At 46.5% G+C, this 25,121-nt stretch overlaps 1 protein-coding gene across 2 annotated transcripts in view; it reads left to right on the top strand.

Moving 5' to 3' along the window:
* ZCCHC8 (zinc finger CCHC-type containing 8) overlaps positions 1-25,121 on the top strand; it is an 82,226-nt gene that overhangs the window by 17,159 nt on the left and 39,946 nt on the right. Inside the window, exons 5-6 of one of the 2 annotated variants that reach the window (XM_069755639.1) lie at positions 2,692-2,766; positions 8,471-8,574. In XM_069755639.1, coding sequence (XP_069611740.1) covers positions 2,692-2,766; positions 8,471-8,574 — 179 coding nt within the window. The remainder of the gene's footprint in view (positions 1-2,691; positions 2,767-8,470; positions 8,575-25,121) is intronic. The other variant, XM_069755643.1, reaches the window with a different exon arrangement.

Here is a 25,121-nt window from a genome sequence, read left to right as displayed (position 1 = left end):
TTTGTCATTCTTCTCAGTCCATCTGGTTTGCATTGAGGGTACTAGGAAAGATGGTGGCATCAATGGAAGTGGTCCCTTTTGTCCAACTGCACCTTCGTCCCCTACAACATGCCCTTCTGGCTGTTTGGTTCAGAAACCCGTTCTCTCTCGACCGCAGGTGCCACTTGTCCCTTCAGGCCAGACAGGCTCCCAGGTGGTGGACTTTGAATTCTTCCCTTAACTGGGGAAGTCTTTCCTACCCGGTCAATGGCTGGTGGTGACTACCGATGCCAGTCTTTCGTGCTGGGGAGCAGTCGTCCGCCACCACACTGCACAGGGCCGCTGGTCAATTCAAGAATCGAGGCTACTGATCAACATTCTGGAGATCCGTGCTATTCGGCTGTCCCTGCAACAGTTCCATCATCTTCTAGCGGGTCACCCCATCCGTATTCAATCAGACAGCGCCACGACTGTGGCATACATCAATTAAGGGGGTACCCGCAGCAGGGCGGCCATGTCTGAGGTAACTCACATCCTCCGATGGGCAGAGAACAGCCACTCAGTGATCTCCGTGGTGCACATTTCAGGAGTGGAAAGCTGGACGGCGGACTTCCTCATCCGTCAGGCTCTCACCTCGGGAGTGGGAGCTTCATCCAGAAGTCTTCAACCAGATCTGTCTTCGCTGGGGGATCCCAGATGTGGATCTCATTTCACCCAGACTGAATGCCAAGGTTCCCCAGTTTATAGCAAGGTCTCGAAATCCGACAGCTATCAGTGTCGATGCTCTGGTTCTTTCGTGGCGCCAATTCTGCCTTCCGTACATTTTCCCCCCTCTACCATTTACTCCCCAGAGTAATCGGGAAGATCAAGGCGGAAGGAGTCCCAGTGATCCTGGTCACTTCCGATTGGCCATGCCGCTCGTGGTTCGCAGAGTTGGTACGCCTTGTCGCCGACATACCCTGGAGGCTGATGGATCGGCCAGATCTGCTTTCCCAGGGCCCGATATACCACCAGAACTCAAAAGCCCTGTGTTTAATGGCCGTTGAATCATGGGTCTTGAGCCAGGCTGGGTTTTCTCAATCATTTCCACTATGGTTTGTGCCTGTAAACCCACATCGGTCCATATCTATCACCGTACCTGGAAGACATTTTTTTGTTTGGTGCAAGGATCACTGTCTTTCCCCTCTTGTCTTCTCAGTTCCCACCATTTTAGAGTTCCTACATTCCGGTCTTGACTCCGGTCTGGCACTCCGCTCTCTCAAGGGCCAAATCTCCGCTTCATCTGTCTTATTTCAGAGACGCATCACGTCAAAACTTCAGGTTAAGACCTTTCTTCAGGGCATGTCACACGTCGCTCCTCCCTATCACATGCCTCTAGAGCCTTGGGACCTCCAACTTGGTGCTAAGTGCCCTTTAGGAACCTCCCTTTGAACCGCTTTAGGACGTTTGGTTGATTTTTCTGTCCAGGAAGGTTGCCTTCCTTGTGGCGATCACATCGATCACAAGAGTTTCGGAATTAGCCACCTTGTCCTGCCAGGTGCCTTTCCTTAATTTCCATCAGGACCAGGTTGTCCTCATACCGTTGCCATCCTTTTTGCCAAAGGTCGTTTCGTCCTTCCATCTTAACGAGAACATTGTTCTTCTGTCCGACCCCTATTCACAGCTCTGCGAAGGTACATCTCAAGGATGGCGTACTTCAGAAGATCACCGGAAGGGTCTTGCCGCTTCTAAGGCCACGATAGCCGGGTGGATTCGTTCCACCATCCAGGAGTCATACCGAGTCAGAAATCAGCCCATCCCAGTGGGGGTCAGAGCACACTCCACTCGGGCTGCGAACCATTTCTTTTTGCTTTTCTAGACCTCTACAAACATTTGCCTTTAAAACATGTAACTAGCTGCTTCTTTAGTTAGGGTTTATTTGCCATTGGTAATTTGTAAATGGGTTCTAAGGCCTCTTTCACACTTGCGTTTTTCAGCTTCCGTCACAATCTGTCGTATTTTGCGAATGAAGGATCCTGCAAAAAAATTTGCAGGATCCTGCATTTTCTCATAGACTTATATTAGCGACTGATTGCCATCCGTTTCATCTGTCGTGCACTGGATCCGTTGGAAAATAACGGTCCTTCGTGCGGAGAAAATGTTCAGAGGAACGTTTTTTTTCTGTACGTCAGAAAATCGGTCAGCGACGCATCCTGCGCTACCAGTTGTCAGCTATAATGGAAGCCTATGGATGCAGGATCCGTCGCCGACCGTCACACAGGAATCCAGCGACGTATCACATTTTTCCCCTCTGAGCATGCTTGGAAGGATGTTCACATCCGGGAAAAAGTGTCTGTCACTCTCTTTCCGGGAAAAAGTCTCTGCACAACGACGTACAGCACACGACACGAGTGTGAAAGAAGCCCAAGTACCTTACTCTGATTTCTTTTGAACAAGTTAAAGGGTTCTTGTCGGCAGATGCTAACCTCTACAGAAGAAAAGGTAATCTCAAATTTTATTTGGTTTAAGGTTATTATAATAGGGGGGGTTGAGACGTTTGCTTCTTTATCATATTGTATCGACCATTTGAACTATTTTATTTGACATTTTGGTGCTTTAAAGGGAGGTGGGTACTTTTTTTTTTTTTCAATTTTATTTTTTTCTTTTTAATAACTATTTTTAAAGCTGAGCATCTATGCTGAATTTTTTTTTTCTACCCCCCCCCCCACCCAGCCATCAAGTATTTCTTTGGAGGCCAGTGATAACGCTAGTGTAAATGCAGTTAAGAAAATCAAGGAAGCCTTCAGTGTAAGTATAAACGAATTGTCACCATACCCCATTTTTGCCTTTTATTTCTTTAAGGGCTATCTGGCATCCCCAAAACTGAAATTAAACTATTTAGACCTTCATATAGGGGTCTTGGTTCCAAAAGAAATCATACCGATACTGAAGATTTTAGTCAATTTGTATAGAAAGTTACATTTCTAGGGCTTTAGGCATAGTGATGACACACTGACATTGTACGCGTTCTCATGTCTGTCTGCATCGCCCACTCCCCGCTTTATGGTCCTGTGTGCAGCATGTGGTAGCTACACACAGTAGTTGGGGTTGAGAACTCAACTCTTGCACACAGTGACACTTGTTTGCCCTCAGCTACTGCAGTGTCAATATGTGCAAAGCTAAGGATTTGGAATATGCAGAGAAGAGAATGGTAATTGAGGGGTCAGAGGAGAGAGAAATGGGGTCCCCCGATCACCCCCTGTACCTTCTGAGTCCCTGTCGTCCCCTCGTGATGTCCCCCGGACCACCGGAGTTGTCTTCTGGGAGAAAATGGCGGGCGCAGTCGTAGTGCGCCCACCAAGATATGCTGGCCGGCACCCAGCCACAATAGGACATTTTTCATATTGGGTCATTTTGATCAATGTGATAGACCCTATCACAGTGATCAAAATAAAAAAAATATAAATAAAACCCCCCTTTATCATCCCCTTAGTTAGGGAAAAATAAAAAAAAATAAAAAATTTCATTAGGGTTTGAGTTGGGCTAAAGTGAATTGGGCTTAGGATTTGGGGGGGATTCCACTGTTAAGGTACATCAGGGGGTCTCCAAACGTGACATGGCGCCACCATTGATTCCAGACCATTTTGCATTCAAAAAGTCAAACGGTGCTCCCTCCCTTTTCAGCCCTGCAATGCAACAGTGGTTTACCCCCACATATGGGTATCCGCATACTTAAGACTAGTGATGAGCGAGTATACTCGTTGCTGCGGTGGTCTCCAAATATTTGTAACTGCTCAGAGATTAAGTTTTTGTTGATGCAGCTGCATGATTTACGGCTGCTAGCCAGCCTGAGTACATGTGGGGGTTGCCTGGTTGCTAGGGAATCCCCACATGTATTCAAGCTGTCTATCAGCTGTAAATCAGCTGAGGTGACGAAAACTAAATCTCCGAGCACTAATGAATACTCGGAGATCACCCAAGCGTGCTCGGGAAAACCCGAGCAACGAGTATACTCACTCATCACTACTTAGGAAAAATAGCACAACAACTTTGGGGGTTTAATTTCTCCTGTTACCCTTGGGAAAATAACAATTTTGGGGCGAAAAGATAATTTTTGTGGAAAAAATGTTTTTGTTTTTTTTTTTGTTTTTTCTTCTTCGTAGCTCTAAATCATAAACTTCTGTGAAGAACTTTGGGGTTCAAAGTGCTCACCACACATCTAGATAAGTTCCTTTGGGGGTCTAGATTAAAAAATGGTGTCACTTGTGGGTATTTTCTGTCATGTACACCCCTCAGTGACTTAAAATGTGATGTGGTCCCTAAAAAGAAAAACAAAAAACAGTGTGTAAATGAGAAATCGCTGGTTAACTTTTTAACCCTTCTAGGGTGGTTTCACATTTGCGTTTTTTTTAGCGTTTTTGCGGTAAACGCAAAAAAAGCATGCGTTTTTCTCCTATACTTAACATTAAAAACGCATGCGTTTTTTTTGCATGCCTTTTGACGCGTTTTTGCAACGCATGCGTTTTTTATATGCATACGTTTTGTTGCAGAAATGCAACGTGTAGTAATTTTACTACATGTTGCATTTCTCTAACGCAAACTCTAACGCAAACTCTAACGCAAACTCTAACGCAAACTCTAACGCAAACTCTAACGCAAACTCTAACGCAAACTCTAACGCAAACTCTAACGCAAACTCTAACGCAAACTCTAACGCAAACTCTAACGCAAACTCTAACGCAAACTCTAACGCAAACTCTAACGCAAACTCTAACGCAAACTCTAACGCAAACTCTAACGCAAACTCTAACGCAAACTCTAACGCAAACTCTAACGCAAACTCTAACGCAAACTCTAACGCAAACTCTAACGCAAACTCTAACGCAAACTCTAACGCAAACTCTAACGCAAACTCTAACGCAAACTCTAACGCAAACTCTAACGCAAACTCTAACGCAAACTCTAACGCAAACTCTAACGCAAACTCTAACGCAAACTCTAACGCAAACTCTAACGCAAACTCTAACGCAAACTCTAACGCAAACTCTAACGCAAACTCTAACGCAAACTCTAACGCAAACTCTAACGCAAACTCTAACGCAAACTCTAACGCAAACTCTAACGCAAACTCTAACGCAAACTCTAACGCAAACTCTAACGCAAACTCTAACGCAAACTCTAACGCAAACTCTAACGCAAACTCTAACGCAAACTCTAACGCAAACTCTAACGCAAACTCTAACGCAAACTCTAACGCAAACTCTAACGCAAACTCTAACGCAAACTCTAACGCAAACTCTAACGCAAACTCTAACGCAAACTCTAACGCAAACTCTAACGCAAACTCTAACGCAAACTCTAACGCAAACTCTAACGCAAACTCTAACGCAAACTCTAACGCAAACTCTAACGCAAACTCTAACGCAAACTCTAACGCAAACTCTAACGCAAACTCTAACGCAAACTCTAACGCAAACTCTAACGCAAACTCTAACGCAAACTCTAACGCAAACTCTAACGCAAACTCTAACGCAAACTCTAACGCAAACTCTAACGCAAACTCTAACGCAAACTCTAACGCAAACTCTAACGCAAACTCTAACGCAAACTCTAACGCAAACTCTAACGCAAACTCTAACGCAAACTCTAACGCAAACTCTAACGCAAACTCTAACGCAAACTCTAACGCAAACTCTAACGCAAACTCTAACGCAAACTCTAACGCAAACTCTAACGCAAACTCTAACGCAAACTCTAACGCAAACTCTAACGCAAACTCTAACGCAAACTCTAACGCAAACTCTAACGCAAACTCTAACGCAAACTCTAACGCAAACTCTAACGCAAACTCTAACGCAAACTCTAACGCAAACTCTAACGCAAACTCTAACGCAAACTCTAACGCAAACTCTAACGCAAACTCTAACGCAAACTCTAACGCAAACTCTAACGCAAACTCTAACGCAAACTCTAACGCAAACTCTAACGCAAACTCTAACGCAAACTCTAACGCAAACTCTAACGCAAACTCTAACGCAAACTCTAACGCAAACTCTAACGCAAACTCTAACGCAAACTCTAACGCAAACTCTAACGCAAACTCTAACGCAAACTCTAACGCAAACTCTAACGCAAACTCTAACGCAAACTCTAACGCAAACTCTAACGCAAACTCTAACGCAAACTCTAACGCAAACTCTAACGCAAACTCTAACGCAAACTCTAACGCAAACTCTAACGCAAACTCTAACGCAAACTCTAACGCAAACTCTAACGCAAACTCTAACGCAAACTCTAACGCAAACTCTAACGCAAACTCTAACGCAAACTCTAACGCAAACTCTAACGCAAACTCTAACGCAAACTCTAACGCAAACTCTAACGCAAACTCTAACGCGATCCTAACCCTAGGTATTTATGTTTATAGTGGGTTTTCTAGTTGATTTTGATGATTGGCAGCTGTCACACACTTCTCATCATGCGTTTCAAAAACGCTAACGCAGGAAAAAACGCGTTTAAACACGTCAAACGTGTTTAAACGCAAAAACGCATGCGTCTAAAAAACTGCTGTGTTTAAACGCAAAAACGCATCTAAAAAACCGCTGCATTTAAACACGTTTAAACGCGTTTTTGCACCAAATGCGTTTGCGTTTAAAACGCTGCGTTTTAAAACGCAAGTGTGAAACCAGCCTTAGCTTTTGTAACAAAAAAAATTGTTTCCAAAATTGTGCTGAAGTAGACCATGTGGGAAATGTTATTTAGTAACCATTTTCTGTGACATAACTCTCTGATTTAACCCCTTACCGGCATCGGACGTACTATACCGTCCGATGCCGGCTCCCCTGCTTTGATGCAGGGCTCCGCGGTGAGCCCGCACCAAAGCCGGGACATGTCAGCTGTTTTGAACAGCTGACATGTGCCTGTAATAGGCGCGGGCAGAATCGCGATCTGCCCGCACCTATTAACTAGTTAAATGCCGCTGTCAAACGCAGACAGCGGCATTGAACTACCGCTTCCGGCCGGGCGGCCGGAAATGACGTCATCGCCGACCCCCGTCACATGTCCGGGGGTCGGCGATGCGTCTCCATTGTAGCCATAGAGGTCCTTGAGACCTCTATGGTTACTGATTGCCCGTCGCTGTGAGCGCCACCCTGTGGTCGGCGCTCACAGCACACGTGCAATTCTGCTACATAGCAGCGATCAGCAGATCGCTGCTATGTAGCAGAGCCGATCGTGCTGTGCCTGCTTCTAGCCTCCCATGGAGGCTATTGAAGCATGGCAAAAGTTAAAAAAAAAAAGTTTAAAAAAATGTGAAAAAAATAAAAAAAACATAAAAGTTTAAATCACCCCCCTTTCGCCCCAATCAAAATAAATCAATAAAAAAAATATCAAATCTACGCATATTTGGTATCGCCGCGCTCAGAATTGCCCGATCTATCAAATAAAAAAAAGTATTAACCTGATCGCTAAACAGCGTAGCGGGAAAAAAAACTCGAAACGCCAGAATTACATTTTTTTGGTCGCCGCGACATTGCATTAAAATGCAATAACGGGCGATCAAAAGAACGTATCTGCACCGAAATGCTATCATTAAAAACGTCATCTCGGCACGCAAAAAATAAGCCCTCAACCGACCCCCAGATCACGAAAAATGGAGACGCTACGAGTATCGGAGAATGGCGCAATTTTTTTTTTTTTTTTAGCAAAGTTTGGATTTTTTTTTCACCACTTAGATAAAAAATAACCTAGTCATGTTTGGTGTCTATGAACTCGTAATGACCTGGAGAATCATAATGGCAGGTCATTTTTAGCATTTAGTGAACCTAGCAAAAAAGCCAAACAAAAAACCAATGTGGGATTGCACTTTTTTTGCAATTTCACCGCCCTTGGAATTTTTTTCCCGTTTTCTAGTACACGACATGCTAAAACCAATGATGTCGTTCAAAAGTACAACTCGTCCCGCAAAAAATAAGCCCTCACATGGCCAAATTGACGGAAAAATAAAAAAGTTATGGCTCTGGGAAGGAGGGGAGCGAAAAACGAACACGGAAAAACGAAAAATCCCCCGGTCATGAAGGGGTTAAGGGCATAAAAATTCAAAGTTTGAAAATTGCAAAATTTTAAAAATTTTCGCCACGTTTCCGTATTTTTCATAAACGCAAGTCTTATCAAAGAAACTTTACCGCTAACTTGAAGTGCAATATGTCACGAAAAACATTCTCAGAATCGGTGGAATCCGTTGAAGCGTTCCAGTGTAATAACCACATAAATTGACAGTGGTCAGAATTGTAAAAATTGGCCTGGTCAATAAGTGCAAAATTGGCTCTGTCACTAAGGGGTTAAAAGTACTGTTGAATTTTAAACACTCCCCAACAACTCAGCTTTGCTTTTTAGTGACAGATCTTGTAGTTTATAGGTGCCCTACAGTATCCCTTCTGCTCCCCACTGAAACTTGTGTTCATTTTAATGATGTTGGATGCAAATGGTTAATTTCATTCTCGCTTTCTTACAGGTTGTGGGAAGTGTACTTTATTTTACTAATTTCTGCCTTGACAAGCTTGGGCAGCCCCTGCTGAATGAGAACCCTCAATTAACTGACGGATGGGAGGTACCAAAGTATCCTAATATGAAGTTGCATTTCCACAAATTGTAATCTTCCTCATCACGTCTAGTTTCACCTTTAACACCTAAAAGCGCCTATAGAGATTTATATATATATATATATATATATATATATAGATTGTGCTGATCTTCCAGTACCACATGTTTAACACTATGGTATTTATGGTCTTCATCTTTACTTGTCAAGTGGCTGAAAACTTTTTAGCAATTTGCAATAAAACAGCATGTTATTTCCATGTGGTTTTTCACAATGAGCGGCCAACATCTACAAGTGCTTCTTACAAAATTATAATATCATCAAAAAAGTTAATTTATTTCAGTTCTTCAATACAAAAAGTGAAACTCGTATATTATATAGTCATTACAAACTGATCTATTTCAAGTGTTTTTTTTTTCTGTTAATGATGATTATGGCTTACAGCCAATGAAAACCCAAAAGTCATTCTCAGCAAATTAGAATACTTTCTAACACCAGCTTGAAAATTGATAGTAAATTCTGAAATGTATGTTCAGTGAATGCACTCAATACTTGCTTGCGGCTCCTTTTGCATCAATGTGGTGTGGCATGGAGGGATCAGCCTGTGGCAGTGATGAGGTGTTATGTAATCCCAGGTTGCTTTGATAGCAGCCTTCAGCTTGTCTGCATTGTTGGGTCTGTTGTCTCTCATCTTCCTCTTGACAATACCCCATAGATTCTCTGAGGTTAAGGTACCTTCACACATAACGATATCGTTGCTTTTTGTGACGTAGCAACGATATCGTTAAGGAAATCGTTGTGTGACAGCGACCAACGATCAGGCCCCTGCTGGGAGATCGTTGGTCGCTGAACAAAGTCGCTGGATCTCCCGTGGACATCGCTGGATCGGCGTGTGTGACACCGATCCAGCGATGTCTTCACTGGTAACCAGGGTAAACATCGGGTAACTAAGCGCAGGTCTGCGCTTAGTAACCCGATGTTTACCCTGGTTACCAGCGTAAAAGTAAAAAAAAACACACTACATACTTACCTACCGCTGTCTGTCCCTGGCGCTATGCTCTGCACTCCTCCTGTACTGGCTGTGAGCGTCGGTCAGCCGCTCTGCTTTCCGGCCGCTGTGCTCACAGCCAGTGCAGGAGGAGTGCAGAGAAGCAGAGCGCCGGGTACAGACAGCGGTAGGTAAGTATGTAGTGTTTGTTTTTTTTTACTTTTACGCTGGTAACCAGGGTAAACATCGGGTTACTAAGCGCGGCCCTGCGCTTAGTAACCCGATGTTTACCCTGGTTACCCGGGGACTTCGGGATCGTTGGTCGCTGGAGAGCTGTCTGTGTGACAGCTCTCCAGCGACCAAACAGCGACGCTGCAGCGATCCGGATCGTTGTCGGTATCGCTGCAGCGTCGCTTAATGTGAAGGGGCCTTTAAGGTCAGGCGAGTTTTCTGGCCAATCAAGCACAGTGATACTGTTGTTTTTAAACTAGGTATTGGTACTTTTGGCAGTGTGGACAGGTGCCAAGTCCTGCTGGAGAATGAAATTTCGGTCTACAAAAAGGTTGTTGGCAGAGGGAAGTGTGAAGTGCTGTAACATTTTTATGGTAGACGGCTGTGCTGTCTCTGGTCTTAATAAAACAGTGGACCTACACCAGCAGATGACATGGCTCCCCAAACCATCACTGATTGTGGAAACTTCACACTAGACTTCATGGAGCTTGGATTGTTTGCCTCTCCACTCTTCTTCCAGACTCTAGGACCTTGATTTCCAAAGAAAATGCAAAACTTACTTTAATCTGAAAACGCCTTGGACCACTGAGCAACAGTCCAGTTCTTTTTCTCCTTGGCCCAGCTAAGACACTTCAGGCGTTGTCTATTGGTTACGAGTGGCTTGACACAAGGGATGTGACACCTGTAGCCCATGACTTCAGCAGCAGTCCACTCCTTGTGAATCTCCCTCAAATTTTTCTTAACAATCCTTTCAAGGCTGGTGTTATCCCGGGTGCTTGTGCACCTTTTTTCTACCACACTTTTCTCCTACGCCTCATTGGGGGACACAGAACCATGGGTGTTATGCTGCTTGCCACTAGGAGGACACTAAGTAAACACAAAGAATTAACTCCTCCTCTGCAGTATACACCCCTTGACAGGCCATTAACGACCCAGTTCTTGCTTAGTGTCTGTAGGAGGCACTTGGGTCTGTTCTCAGACCCCAACGTTTTTTATTTTATTTTTATTTTTCTGTAAATTTTTACTTTTTAATTAACGGAGTGAAGGGGCGACAGATTCCTTTTCAGGGTCCGCTCTTCCCCGAACCATCAACAGGCGAGTATACCTCCCTGTACCTCTCCTGCGACGACTGGGGCACGCCTAATCTACGCTAGGGCCATGGTTCCTATACGGTCCCGATCTCCCCCCTCTGTAAGATGGCGAGCACATAGAGTATACCTCTTATGTGCATCTCCTGGGCTCCTCCGCACTCAAGCCCTCACCTGTTGGCGTCATGTAGTCCCCACAGTAGCCGTAAGCCCCCTGCGGCAGGCACATCCGTAAGTCCCCTGCGGCAAGCACACATCAGGACGCTCTCCATCCCCCAGCATAGGGAGGATCGATTGAGCTGGAGGTGGCTCCCTCCTCTGTGAGTACTACCCTTCCTCATGCTGCCGGCGTGGGAAGGTGCGGTCCGGGTCCCTGGGGAGATCGTTAGGCGCGGCCGGCCGGCTCCACTTATTTAGTCCCCGACTTCTTCAGCTGGACTAGGCCGCAATTCAAAAATCCCGCCCGGAGCCCCGCCCACTACTCAGGCGCTTCACGCTCTGAACAAGAAGAGCCCTGCATTTCTCGGGCGCCATCTTGGGACTCCACTGCTGCAGGGAAGTACAGCCGAAAACACTACTTCCCTCTCCCTCCCTGGGTACACCAGCCCGGGACCGTGGGTAAGCTGCTCCACTCCATAGGGAAAAGCTTAACCCCTTCTCTGCACCCATAGCCCTGCTATTAGCAGTTTACTGGAGAATAGACATACACTATGTTTCAATCTAAGGAGGCTAAAAGGGGCAATAAAAAGCACACTGTGTTTTTTACTTCATGTGCCACTTGCAATTCTGCATTGCCACCTGCCCACAATACCCCTTTGTGCCACAACTGTGACCCGGCCTGTGCGCAGCTGCCTTCTGCCTCCACCTCCAATGTCTCCACCGACCCCTTCGAGCCTAGCCCTCCTCAGTGGGCTGCGTCCTTGTCACGTTCAATGGATTCCTTGGTCAAGACACTGGACTCTTTCCGGGAGTCCTCCTTAAGCCAGAACTCGCCTCCTTCAGCTGCGACGAATATCTGGCGCCGGTGCTGGGCTGTCCGACCACAGGGGGTGTACCGTACTACGGGAATCTCGGGGTGCCAGAAAAAGAACCCTTCCCTCATCTCCCGTCCATGCTCGAGCTTCAGCATCTGTGAGCTCATCTTCTCGCTCCCCCTCCCCCGAGGGTCGCAGCATACATGACTCAGAATACGAGTCGGAGGAATCTTTAACCCAAGACTCCTCGATCAGTCAGGAGACACTTGACTCCCTTATTGAGGCAGTCAATAAAACACTAATGGTGGACAAGGAATCTGTATCCACTCAAGAACACGTCGTGTCTTTTAAAAAGGCTAAACGCGTTCAAAAGATATTTGGTAATCACCCTGAGTTTCAGGACATTGTCCAAAAAGACAGGGAACACCCGGAGAAGCGATTTACGGCTCAAAAAGCTACGGAAGCTAAATATCCTTTCTCCAAGGACCTGATGGGGTTGCTTCTCTCTCCTTCTCTGGATCCTGCCGTATCGCGACTCGCATGCAAAACAGTCTTATCTCTGTCCGACGGTTCATCAGTCAAAAATCCTTCTGACCGTCAAATTGACTACCTGGCTCGTTCAGTCTTTGAGGCCTCAGGAGCAGCTCTCCTTCCTGGTTGCCTGGGCAGAGGTGTTAACCTCTACCGTCCACAACAGTAATCTCCCCCAAGAGGCGGCCAGACTAGCTAACCAGATAGCTCAGGCTGGAGACTTCGTAGTTAACGTTTCCATAGATGTGGCTAATTGCGCTGTGACCTTGGTTTTAAAATATTTTTTTGTATGCTGATGTTTTGTCCTTTCACTATATTTTAAGTGAAATAAACTATGGATTTTTCACTATTTCGTTGAGCTGGATCTCCTTCTCTTTCAAGCAGCTGCAAACGCAAGCAGCTGCAAACGCAGTCTCCATCAGGAGTGTCTTGTGGCTCCGTGATTGTCGAGCAGATTCTGCTTCTAAAAAGTCGCTGACTTCTTTACCTTACCAAGCTGGCCGTTTATTTGGGGAGAAACTAGACCAAATCATTTCTGACGCTACCGGAGGAAAGAGTAAATTTCTTCCCCAGCAAAAACCTGCTCAGCCTTTTCGGAATCAACAACAGTTTCGATTCCGGTCCCTTCGTAACAACTCCAGTTGGTCATCCACTTTCCCTGGTTCGGGATGGTGGGAAAACAGGAATCCCCAGGTCTCATACAGAACTAACTTCCTGGAAACCCAGACCGAGACCTTCTGGCCCTAAGGCATCCGCATCCCTTAAACCTTCTACACAATGACTCGTTGACGTGTCCGGTGGACACCGACAAAGTAGGCGGACGTCTCCTTTCGTTCCTCAAAATTGGCTCTCGGTCGTTCACGACGAGTGGGTCAGAGAGCTCGTGTCTTCCGGATACAAAATCGTGTTTTCTTCCAGTCTTTTCCCCCCAAATCAAGGGCGTCACATCTTCGGGCCATACAGGCACTTCAAAGGGACGGTGTCATCGTTCCGGTCCCTCAAGACCAAAGGTTCAAGGGGTTTTACTCCAACCTATTCGTGGTCCTGGACCTCAAGCTGCTAAACAAGTTAGTACGGGTATGACACTTCAGGATGGACTTGCTCCGTTCCGTTGTCGCGTCCCTTAAAAAAGGAGAGTTCCTTGCATCCATAGACATCAAGGATGCTTATCTACATATTCCAATTTTTCTCTCTCATCAGCAGTTCCTGCACTTCGCAGTCCAAGAAGAACACTTCCAGTTTGTGGCCTTGCCCTTGGGGTTCGCCACCGCTCCCAGAGTCTTCACGAAGGACATGGCGGCCGTCATGGCCATTCTTCACGCTCGGGAGTGGTAGTTTTCCGTATCTGGATGACCTATTGATCAAGGGTCTGGCCCTTTCTGCCTGCAAGGAGTCTGTAAGTATCACCGTGGATTCTTTTTCTCACCTGGGTTGGAAAATCAACTTCAAGAAATCATCTCCAGTGCCGGCTCAGCAAATCTGCTTCCTGGGCATGATTTTGGACTCTTCCCGCGGGTTAGTCATTCTCCCTCCAGAGAAGGTCTTGTCCTTACAACAGGGAGCACGCAAGCTCTCCCGCCCAGTCCCTCACTCCATTCGCTTCACGATGCGCATCCTCGGGAAAACGGTTGCGGCGATGGAAGCCGTTCTGTTTGCGCAGTTCCATCTTTCTCCCCTGCAACAGGCGCTGCTGTTAGCCTGGGACATGAGTCTGTTCTCCCTCAACCGTCGTTTTCACCTGTCCTCACAAGTCAGGCAGACCCTCAGATGGTGGACGCTACAGTCCTCCCTGAACCAAGGGAAGTCCTTTCTCCCAGTGCGCTGGTTAGTGGTGACCACCGATGCCAGCCTTTTGGGCTGGGGCGCAGTTTTCAATCACCACACGGCACAGGGTCGTTGGTCCACAAGAGTCGCGTCTTCCAATTTAATATCTTGGAGATTCGAGCTATCACACTTGCCTTACGCAACTTTCACCACCTTCTCGCAGGCCATCCCATCAGAACCCAATCCGACAACGCCACAGCCGTGGCGTATATCAACCGGCAAGGGGGAACCCGCAGCAGGGCAGCCATGCTTGAAGTCTCCCACATCCAGCGCTGGGCTGAGACCAATCACTCGCTCATCTCGGTGATCCACATACTGGGTGTGGAGAATTGGGAAGCGAACTTCCTCAGTCGCCAAGGTCTTGCCTCGGGCGAGTGGTCCCTCCATCCGGATGTCTTCCAGCAGATTGGTCTTCGCTGGGGGACACCGGATGTGGATCTCGTGGCCTCGAGGCTCAACAACCAGGTTCCCCAGTTCATTGCTCGATCCCGCGATCCTTGCGCCATCGGGGCAGATGCTCTGGTCCTGTCGTGACATCGGTTCCAGCTGCCATACATATTTCCGCCTCTTCCTCTGCTCCCGAGACTCATCAAGAAGATCAGGGCAGAGGGGAGACCGGTGATCCTCGTCGCACCGGACTGGCCGTGCCGAGCATGGTACGTGGAATTCGTCCAAATGGTCACAAACGTCCCCTGGCGGCTTCCAGATCGCATGGATCTTTTCTCACAGGACCCGATTTGCCACCAGAACCCTGGGGCCCTGTCTTTGACGGCGTGGCTGTTGAATCCTGGATTTTAGCCCAAGCCGGAATCTCTCCAGGGGTTTCTTCTACCATGATTTGCGCTAGGAAACCTGTATCCATGCACATTTATCATCGCACCTGGCGCATCTTCTTTTCATGGTGCAATGCCCATGGACGTTCTCCTCTGGTGTTTTCCATTCCGTACAATCTGGAGTTTCTCCAATCAGGTTTAGTCAGGCCTTGCCCTAGGCTCGCTCAAGGGACAAGTGTCCGCATTGTCTGTTCTATTCCAACGAAAGATCGCTTCCAGACTGCCGGTTAAGACGTTCATCCAAGGAGTCTTCTCCCGGGTGGTCCCTCCTTATAGAATGCATTTGGCTTCATGGGATCTTAACTTGGTTCTCGGAGTTCTTCATGAGGCCCCTTTCAAACCATTGCAGGACATCTCTCACCCTCCTTTCATGGAAGGTGGTCTTTCTCATGGCGATTACGTCAATCGGGAGAGTTTCTGAGTTGGCGGCCCTCTCTTGCCGATCCCCTTTTCTGATTTTTCACCCAGACAAGGTCGTTTTCAGAACTTCTCCCTCTTTCTTACCTAAAGTCGTCTCCTGCTTTCATCTAAATGAGGACATTGTCTTGCCGTCATTCTGTCTGGCACCAACCCATCGTATCGAGAAAGCTCTCCATACTCTGGATGTGGTTAGAGCTCTTCGGCGGTACATATCTTGCACGGCTCCCTTCTGTAAGTCGGATGTCCTGTTTGTGCTTCCGGAGGAACATAGGGAAGGTCTAGCCACCTCAAAGGCCGTTCTAGCCGGTGGATTCGTTCCACTATCCAGGAATCCTACCGCGTCAGGAACACCCCTGTCCCAGCAGGGATTAAGGCGCATTCGACTCGGTCGGTCGGTGCTTCTTGGGTCATTCAGCACCAGGCTTCCGCACAACAGCTTTGTAAAGCTGCGACTTAGTGCTTCGTGAAGGTATGCAGACTGGACCATCACATCCATACCCAGGCTTCGGCAGACGCTGCCCTTGGCAGGCGCATTCTGCAGACAGCAGTACCTCAGTAAGCCAGTGGTACATGGGGTTTTAGCAGTGCAATTGCTCTCCACCCAGGGACTGCTTTAGGACGTCCCATGGTCCTGTGTCCCCCAATGGGGCTTAGGAGAAAAGGAGATTTTTTTTGTGTACTCACCGTAAAATCTTTTTCTCCTAGCCAATCATTGGGGGACACAGCACCCACCCTGTTAGCCTATTGGCTGGTTGTTGTTGTGGTTTGGTCCTCAGTTTTTGACATAGTTTACTTGTCTTGGTTTTTCTTATACTCCTACTGCTTTACTACCGAACTGGGTCGTTACTGGCCAGTCAAGGGGTGTATACTGCAGAGGAGGAGTTAATTCTTTGTGTTTACTTAGTGTCCTCCTAGTGGCAAGCAGCATAACACCCATGGTCCTGTGTCCCCCAATGATTGGCTCGGAGAAAAAGATTTTACGGTGAGTACACAAATTACCTTTTTCCTTCCACTCAACTTTCCATTAATATGCTTGGATACAGCACTCTGTGAACAGCCAGCTTCTGTAGCTATGACCTTTTGTGGCTTACCCTCCTTGTGGAGTGTCAGTGACTGCTGACGAGACAGATGTCCAGAAGGCAATCTTCCCCATGATTGTGGAGCCTACTGAAACAGACTAAGGGACCTTTTTAAACGCTTAGGAAGACTTTGCAGGTGTTTTTTAGTTGTTCTAATTTACTGAGATAATGATTTGGGTTTTCATTGGCTGTAAGCCTTAACATTAACAGAAAAAAAAAAACACTTGAAATAGATCACTCTGTAATGACTCTATAACAATCAGTTTTACTTTTTGTATTGAAGAACTGAAAATAACTTTTTGATATTCTAATTTAGTGAAAAGCACTTGTATGTATACAGGTAATCTAACGTGAAGCTGCATTTTCAGAGGGGCAATTTCCTTAATTTTGAGTTGCATCTGTCTTTTCTCTCTGGGCTTGCCTTGTATTCATATAATAAAACTAGATGGTGGCCCGATTCTAATGCATCGGATATTCTAGAATATCTATGTATGTATGTATGTATGTATATAGCAGCCACATAGTATATAGCACAGGCCATGTAGTATATAGCGGACAAATACTACGTGGCCTGTGCTATATACTATGTGGCTGCTATATACATACATATTGTAGAATACCCGATGCGTTAACACAGCCCGCGCGCTATATGACACAGCCCGCGCGGTATATGACTCAGCCCGCGCGGTATATAGCAGTGTGGGCACCATATCCCTGTTAAAATAAAATATTTAAAATAAAAAAGTTATATACTCACCCGCCGGGATCCAGCGAAGCTGTGCCGAGACGCGCGTGGCTGCTGCCGCCATCTTCCGTTCCCAGGATGCATTGTGAAATTACCCAGATGACTCAGCGATCTCGTGAGACCGCTAAGTCTTCTGCGTAATTTCGCAATGCATCTCTGGGAACGGATGCTGGCGGAGGCAGCTCGCATCTCGGCGGACTACAGAAGGTGAGAATAGCAGGTTTTTTGTTTTTTTATTTTTAACATGGCTTTTTACTATTGATTCTGCATAGGCCGCATCAATAGTAAAAAGTTGGGGACACACAGGTTTTATAGCAGCGTTAATGGAGTGCGTTACCCACGGCATAGCGCGGTCCGTTAACGCTGACGTTAACCCTGTGTGAGCGCTGACTGGGGAGAGTATGGAGCGGGCGTCGGGCACTGACTGGACGGAAGTAGGGAGGGACTAATCGGACTGTGCCTGTCGTTGATTGGTCGCGGCAGCCAGGACAGGCAGCTGGTGAGACAATCAGCGACGCGGGATTTCCGGGACGGACTGACTGACTGACTGATGTACCCCTTAGACAATTATATAGTAGACTAGTTGTTGATCACTCTCCTTGTCTACATCTGCAGGGCTGCAGTTTTCACTATTGCCATAGCCATGATGACACCAATCTAACAGCTGTAGTGGGTGAGCAAAAGCTAATTTTTAACACCTTCACTACTAGGGATTTATTTTTATTGCTTTTTTTTTTTTTTTTTATCTTTGCCACATTGGGGACACAGGGCTGTGGGTGTATGCTGCTGCTACTAGGAGGCTGACGCTAAGTGAATACAAAAAAGGTTAGCTCCAGTATACACCACCTTCTGGCTCTAGACAGAACCAGTTCATGCTTGGTGTCCGTAGGAGGCACGGGGTCTGCTATTCAGACCATACTTTTATTTTATTCTGTTTAATTTTTTAATTTTTACTACGAGGAGGCGTATACTCTCCTGCAACGCAAGACAGGCCTGTGCTACACTAGGGGCGACAGTTCCCTACAGGGCGCCGATCTCCCCACACCAGCAACAGATCGGAACATGGAGTGTCACCTCCATGTACCCCCTTCTGAGCCAGGCGACAGCCGGACACAGCCTTGTGAAAGGTCGTGTCTTTCTGTCCCCCATGACGGCACCACGGAGAAAGGGGATCCACCCACCAAGGACCGGAAACCTACAGATAAAAAGGCGGTACCTCTCTCCCACATCAGTTTGGTTTCCTGTCCTTGATGGGGAACCTGCAGCAGTCTCACCTCATATCGTCGTTGGAATTCCGGGGCCAGTCAGACCGGTTCAGGCAGCGGGGTCCCCTGCCTCGGCTGGCATGGTCACCTGAAGCGCCGCCGCTGGGATCAGTAGGTCTCTAGGGTGCGTGGGGAGCAGTAGCAAGAACACTGCTACTCCTAAATAGAATCCCCGCAGTGACCGACCAGGAGCTCTGAAAACACCATGAGGGGTCCCTCCAGGTGTAGGTACATGGCACGGGCAATGAACACCCTACCAGCCGCATCATCATGCTGGAGATTGGCGGCAGCACGAGCCTCCTTGTGCAAAGCACCTCAGGAATTAGGTAATGCGCATGCGCGGGATGACGCGCCCGGCACACTGCATGCTGGGGCGCTCGCGCGCACACGGCTTTTCGGCCTTCCCGGTCACATATTACTTAAAGGGATTGCCTCGCTGACTGGTTGCTCTAATGGAGTCCAGCCAGTGTTTCCCAGCGATAATGAGCGACCCAGAACCACAGGGATCGCCAGTGCAGCAGCAGAAACACCGACCGCAGGGGAAAGGAGCCCCTCATCACCAGCAGCGTGGAACAGGGGCACGGTCAGTATCCCAGCACAGCAAGGACTCTAGTGCAGCGTCCGGAGCAAAGGAACATCCTATAGTAGATATGGATCGTCCGCAGCCGGTACTGAGAGGTACACCAGGTGGTGAGTTCTCTGTGAAAGCTCCGGCTAATAGAGCCTACTCTTTTCTCTTGCTTGTCTTCTTTAGGGAAAGAAAAGCTCAGGGAAATCCAAACACAGAATCTGTGCGCTTTGTAAAGAAGATCTACCTACCACATGGGAAAAAAGACTATGTAAATCCTGTATAGAGCAAACACTCTGTGAAGGGCATTCCGGGTTCGCTGCAGAACTCAAATCGTTAATCAAAACCCAAGTGCAGGAAACCTTTAAATCTCTCCACGAGGGTAAAAAACTTAGGAAAATCAGACAAAATCCCCTGTCTCCGATTCTAGTGACACCGATAGTGGGGAGATTAGTTCAGACTCATCTAATTCTTCATCGTCTTCATCATAGTCTTCTTCACGGGGGGGCCGTTGTTGCTTCCCATTAGAGGAAACAGGTTCCCTGGTTAAGGCTGTCAGAAGCACCATGGGACTGACTGCCTCTCATCCCAAAAAATCAGTCCAGGATATTATGTTTGAGGGGCTTGAGCAGAAAAAAAATTATTTCCACTCAATGACAAAATACAGGTGTTAATTAACAAAGAATGGACAAAACCCATGAGGAAGGCCTTACTTACTCCCAGAAGGAAATATCCTTTCGAGTACCCAACATGCTCCTTTTGGGAAAAAGCTCCCAAATTGGATGTAGCCATTGCTAAGGCGTCAAAAGTTTGCCCTACCATTTGAGGATATGGGGGTTTTAAAGGACCCCTTGGACAAAAAAGTGGATGCTTTTCTAAAAAGTTCCTGGGAAGCAGCCGGAGGAGGGCCGAAACCAGCAGTAGCCGCTGCTTGTACTTCTCGCTCTCTGATGGTGTGGCTGGACCAGTTAGTATCTCAGCTTAAGGGGAAAACAGCCAGAGACAGCATATTAAATACTTTACCAGTAATGAAAGGGGCAGCTGCTTTCCTGGCCGATGCTTCAGCTGATTCCATCAGGCTGGCTGCCAGATCAGCAGTTTTCTCCAATGCGGCCAGAAGAGCTCTCTGGCTCAAATGTTGGCCAGGAGACCTCCAAACGAAGTTAAAACTTTGTAATATTCCCTGTGTAGTAGAATTCCTATTTGGCTCCACTCTGGATGATATTCTGGAAAAAGCAGGGGGGAAAAATCCTTCCCCATCCTTGCATATCCATCCTACAAACGTCCCTTTCAGGATAAGAGATTTACCCGTAGGAAACCCCCCTAGAACACAAGACAGATGTGAAGACAAAAAGAACAAGAATAAGGGGTTTATATTCAACAAAATCCCCACAGATACTAAAAAACCCTCCCAATGAACTTTTGCCCCGGGTGGGATGAAGATTGTCCCTCTTTGTCTCAACCTGGGAAAAGATAACCAGCAGCCACTGGATTCTAGATTTGATAACATCGGGACTAAAGTTCAAATTCCTCACTCTTCCTCAGCCATCCTTCCTGATAACATCCCAAAGATCTTCACCACAGGAGCGAATAGCTCTGGAACAGGAAGTCACTGTATTGCTAAACATAGGGGTTCTTCTGGAAGTCCCTCCCCAAGAAAAGGGGAAAGGGTTCTTCTCTCCGGTTTTTCTCAGGAAGAAACCAGATGGGTCTTTCAGGACAATTGTCAATTTAAAAAACCTAAACAAACACCAGATAGTAGAACCATTCAAAATGGAAACGATAAAAACATCAGTGAAAATGTTGTTTCCGCTTTGTTTCATGGCAGTACTAGATTTAAGACGCATACTACTGTCGGGATCGTCACGACAATACCCTTCATCCACCAGTCATTCCAAATCATATTAAGAGCATGTTGGTACCGGATAAGAATGAGTCAGACACAATGCTGGTTCAAACTCATTGCATACTCGTGTGTAACGTAACGTCACAGCAACGACTAACTTTATTTTCTAATACACAACATTATATGATCTATTGGGGAAAGGTGTGCAGAGGGCGGGGTTAGGCGGGGTTTAAGCAATGTATCTAGTATTCAGTCCTTCTGGTTGGTCTGACGTCATATGATGGATCCTCCTTCATCCACGTCACTTTGAGTTTCCATTTCTCCAGAAACGATACTTTAGCTTCAGAAACGAAAGTAGCTTTTTGGCAAGAACAAAAAGTAGGGCAAAGGTGAATACTGGCAGCCATCTTACATACATTAGCAAGCAAAGGGGAAAAACTTATTGTTTCACAGCATAAGAATACATAAAGTACAAAAGAGTATAAAGACATATATTTTTACCTTGACAATCCCCCCTAAACACTAAGTTTTTCCCTAACAAGAAAGATCCTTCGAGACTGTCCATGTGATGGGGAAAGGGCAGGTGGATCTCTTCATCCAGACACTTCAGAAGCTCTCCCCTTGCGAGAGGCCTCCAGGCAGCTGAACCCTTCACTAGCTTCACATGGAGTTCTCCTGCTGTCCCTAAACTAAATCTCTTGGCATCATCTGAGAGTAAAGGGTTTTGTCTATCTTCTTGAGGGGGACGTACTTAGGGATCTCCCCTTGATCAGTGCCATCGTACTCTGGTGAGTCTACTTCTTGGTTGAGGAAGGTGCCAGTCGGAGTTGCCTCAGTGATAACCTTTTTATACAGGGGAATAACACAACAGAGGATTATTGATCCAACTACAAGGAGGGCAATCAGTACCAGACAAGCTTGTTGGAAGGAATCCTTTGAGCCCACCCAACCAGCCGGAAAAGAAAGATGTCTACTCTAGCATTAGTTTTTAATTCTGCTGCTAACCCATTTATCTTTTTAAGGGCTATCATGGTCTTTCCATTTACCCCAGAGTTCCGAGGGATATAGGTACAACATTCCTCTCCCACCATCCCACAGACTCCTCCTTTCTCAGCTAAGATCATATCAAGGGCTAGTCGGTTTTTGAGGGTCATTCTAGTGTTGGGGCCAAATTCCTCAACTATACCTTGGAAAGCTTCACAGATAAAACTGGCAAAACTTTGTTCACTGTAATATATGTAATTGATCCAATCAACTTTTTTTTATTAATCTGCACATGTGGATTAAATAAGCAAAGCTAGCATAGATCTAGTTCTGGGCTTTAAATTGGTCAGGCACCCCCCTTGGCACTCCAATGCCATCGACATATACCAATGGATTTTCTTCATAACTCATGTGGAGCTGATCGAGACTTCTCCTCTTTCTGGTATATTCATCAGGTGTCTCCGGATCCCAAGGTAAAATCTTGAACTGCACAGCTAGTTTAACAAGGGTGCATTGACCTGTCCAGGCATTAGGCAACCTAGGACGGAGCTTACCATCTCCACATAACCAATAAATGTCGTACATATACGGTGTATGATTAGCTAGCAAGTCAGTATCTAGGGAACTGTTCTCTTTGCAGAAACCTGTCTCGAAGACCCCTACTGGTGTACCTGTAGTGTCGTGGGAATTATAGCAGGTATAATTATCGGCTAACAGTTATCCCTCCTGGGACCTTTAGTTTAGGTGCTTCATGAATTAGCGGGACATAATCTGAGCTATCAGTGGGCTTTAGACCCTTCAACAGATTCATAACACAGGCAGTGGTATTGTCGTCAGGAAAAAACAATGCATGTGTGTATAGATGTGTATTTGCTGCGGCACAAGCAATACATCCTACAGAGATATTCTGGACTCTTACATTGTATCTTACCCATTCTAACCATAAATTTGTCCTTGGGGCTGTTTGTGTTTCTATGGAGAAGACTTCTTGCCAACTGAGACTTGGAATGGGGATTACTTCGTTAACTATATTTTGCAAACGTTCACCTGGGCCTGTTTTAGCTGTACTGGTAACGGGGGCCTTGGTTGGTCTGAAGCTAATATCCTGGAGCTGTATATGGCCTAAATTCCCATAGTATCCACTATTAAACACATTATGAAAATATCTTCCCAGTACAATTGTTATCTCTGGTAACACATATATAATACTGGATGATTCTCTTTACCACCCGTTGAGTCTCGGGGCACTTGACTACATCGCAGAAATCAAATCGCCAGATATTTACCGGGGCCGTTAGGTTTACCCAGAGAATAGTGGCACCGGAATTCTTATTTACAATAGGGGCCGGAAAGGTAGGGGCGAGGATGACCCCCAGCCTCAGGACCAAAAACAACAACAACATTTTTCTTTAATCACTGCTGCGACTAGGCGCTGGTCCGGTCTCTTTTACAGTGTGAAGCGTGGATCCAGGTGCTCTTTCCTTCAAGTTTTACTGACATAGCTTTTCACGACCATAAAACCACCAGGCTTCAAATTGTGACCGATATCGGTTTCTGCTGAATCTGGAAGGGAAAAAGAAATTAAAACATGGGTGTTAGCAACATTTCTACTAAACTGAATAACATATTGAACAGCACGGTAAGTTTCTTCTTACAACTACTGAGACTGAAAAGTTACAACTGAGAACCTAGCACCAAACAATATCTCCTATGGGGACAGGCTATATTTTGAAATAGGGGTGGTACGAATGTATAAGAGCCCTGGCCATGGAGCCGTAGTCTCCTGCATCATTTTAGTCAATTGTCCCTTCAGTGTGCCGTTCAGCCTCTTAACTTTCCCACTAGATTGTGGATGGTACGGAGTATGGAGGGCTACAGTGGATCCAAGCATTGTCAGAACCTCGTGATACACATGAGAAGAGAAGGCCAGGTCTTGGTCACTTTCAACAACTTCTGGAACACCATATCTGCATATAACTTCCATCACCAGTTTCTTTGCTGTGGTCTTTGCAGTCATGTTGGTAACGGGGAATGCTTCTGGCCAACTGGAGAACATATCGACAACCACCAGACAATATTCATACCTTCCAGACTTCGGCAACGTGATGTGGTCCTGTCGTCCACCTGGAGCCTTTGGAAAGTATAGTCAGGCTTAGCAAGGTGCTTCGGGGGTACACGTTGAAGTTGACCGGGATTGCAGATCTGACAGATACCTCGATATGTGGGCCCATGCGCCCACGTGGCAATAGCAGGGTACATCCGCTTAGGAAGACACACAAGTTGGTCCTTTTTCCAGAGACCATTGTCCATACATGCTCCATCAGCTTTCCACTGCTTCACTTCTTCCTTTGGAGACATTCTCTGCATCGTCATTAAGCGGTCTTGCGGGGTCCGACAGAAAACCTCAGTCTGGCATAGATCATCAGGTTCATGTAGAGTCAGTGTTTCTTGTAACTGTTTACGCTGAGAGCGTGTGGTCACCATAGCTGGTATGGTCTGTTCAACGGGTAGGAAAGCAGCAGCTTTTTGCTTGCATATCTGCAAAGGCGTTACCACCAGTCTGTGGTCTGTTCCTAGGACCGTGCTCCTTAACTTTGATAATGGCCACCTGGGTAGGTAATTTGATTGAGTCCATGAGGGTTTTAACAGCTTCAGCATTCTTCACTGAGTCCCGGCGGTAGTAATAAATCCTCGATTGGCCCATAGGGCTCCGAAATCATGAGCAATACCAAATGCATACTGTGAGTCCGTGTATATATCAACCCGCCTGTCTTTGGCCAGAACACATGCAGTAGACAGATCCTGAAATTCTGCTTCTTGTCCTGACAATGAGGGAGGGAGGGAGTGCAGCTCTGTGCACTACAGTGTCTTCCATAGTAACAGCGTATCCGGTGTGAAATCTGCCAAAATCATCACCATATCTTGAACAGTCTTTCAGGGCCTTGTAGAGAAATTGCATTATGCGGGGTGTGTCCGGTATCCACTGACAACAATAAGTACATAGTCCAAGGAAACGCTGGAGCTCAGTCACATCCTTTGTAGCTGACGGCTATTTTTCTTTCTTCTGTGAGGTGTTTGGCACCCTGAAGGAGACAGTGACCCAAAAATATCACTTGACCAAGGCAGAACCGAAGTTTCAAGGCAGAAACCCGACAGTTCAGATCTGCCAGATACTTGCGAAAACTAAC

This window comes from Ranitomeya imitator, chromosome 1, assembly GCF_032444005.1.
Source record: "Ranitomeya imitator isolate aRanImi1 chromosome 1, aRanImi1.pri, whole genome shotgun sequence".
NCBI classification, from domain to species: Eukaryota; Metazoa; Chordata; class Amphibia; order Anura; family Dendrobatidae; genus Ranitomeya; species Ranitomeya imitator.
Note: the sequence above shows the minus strand (reverse complement) of the source record. Positions and strands in the feature narration are given on the sequence as shown.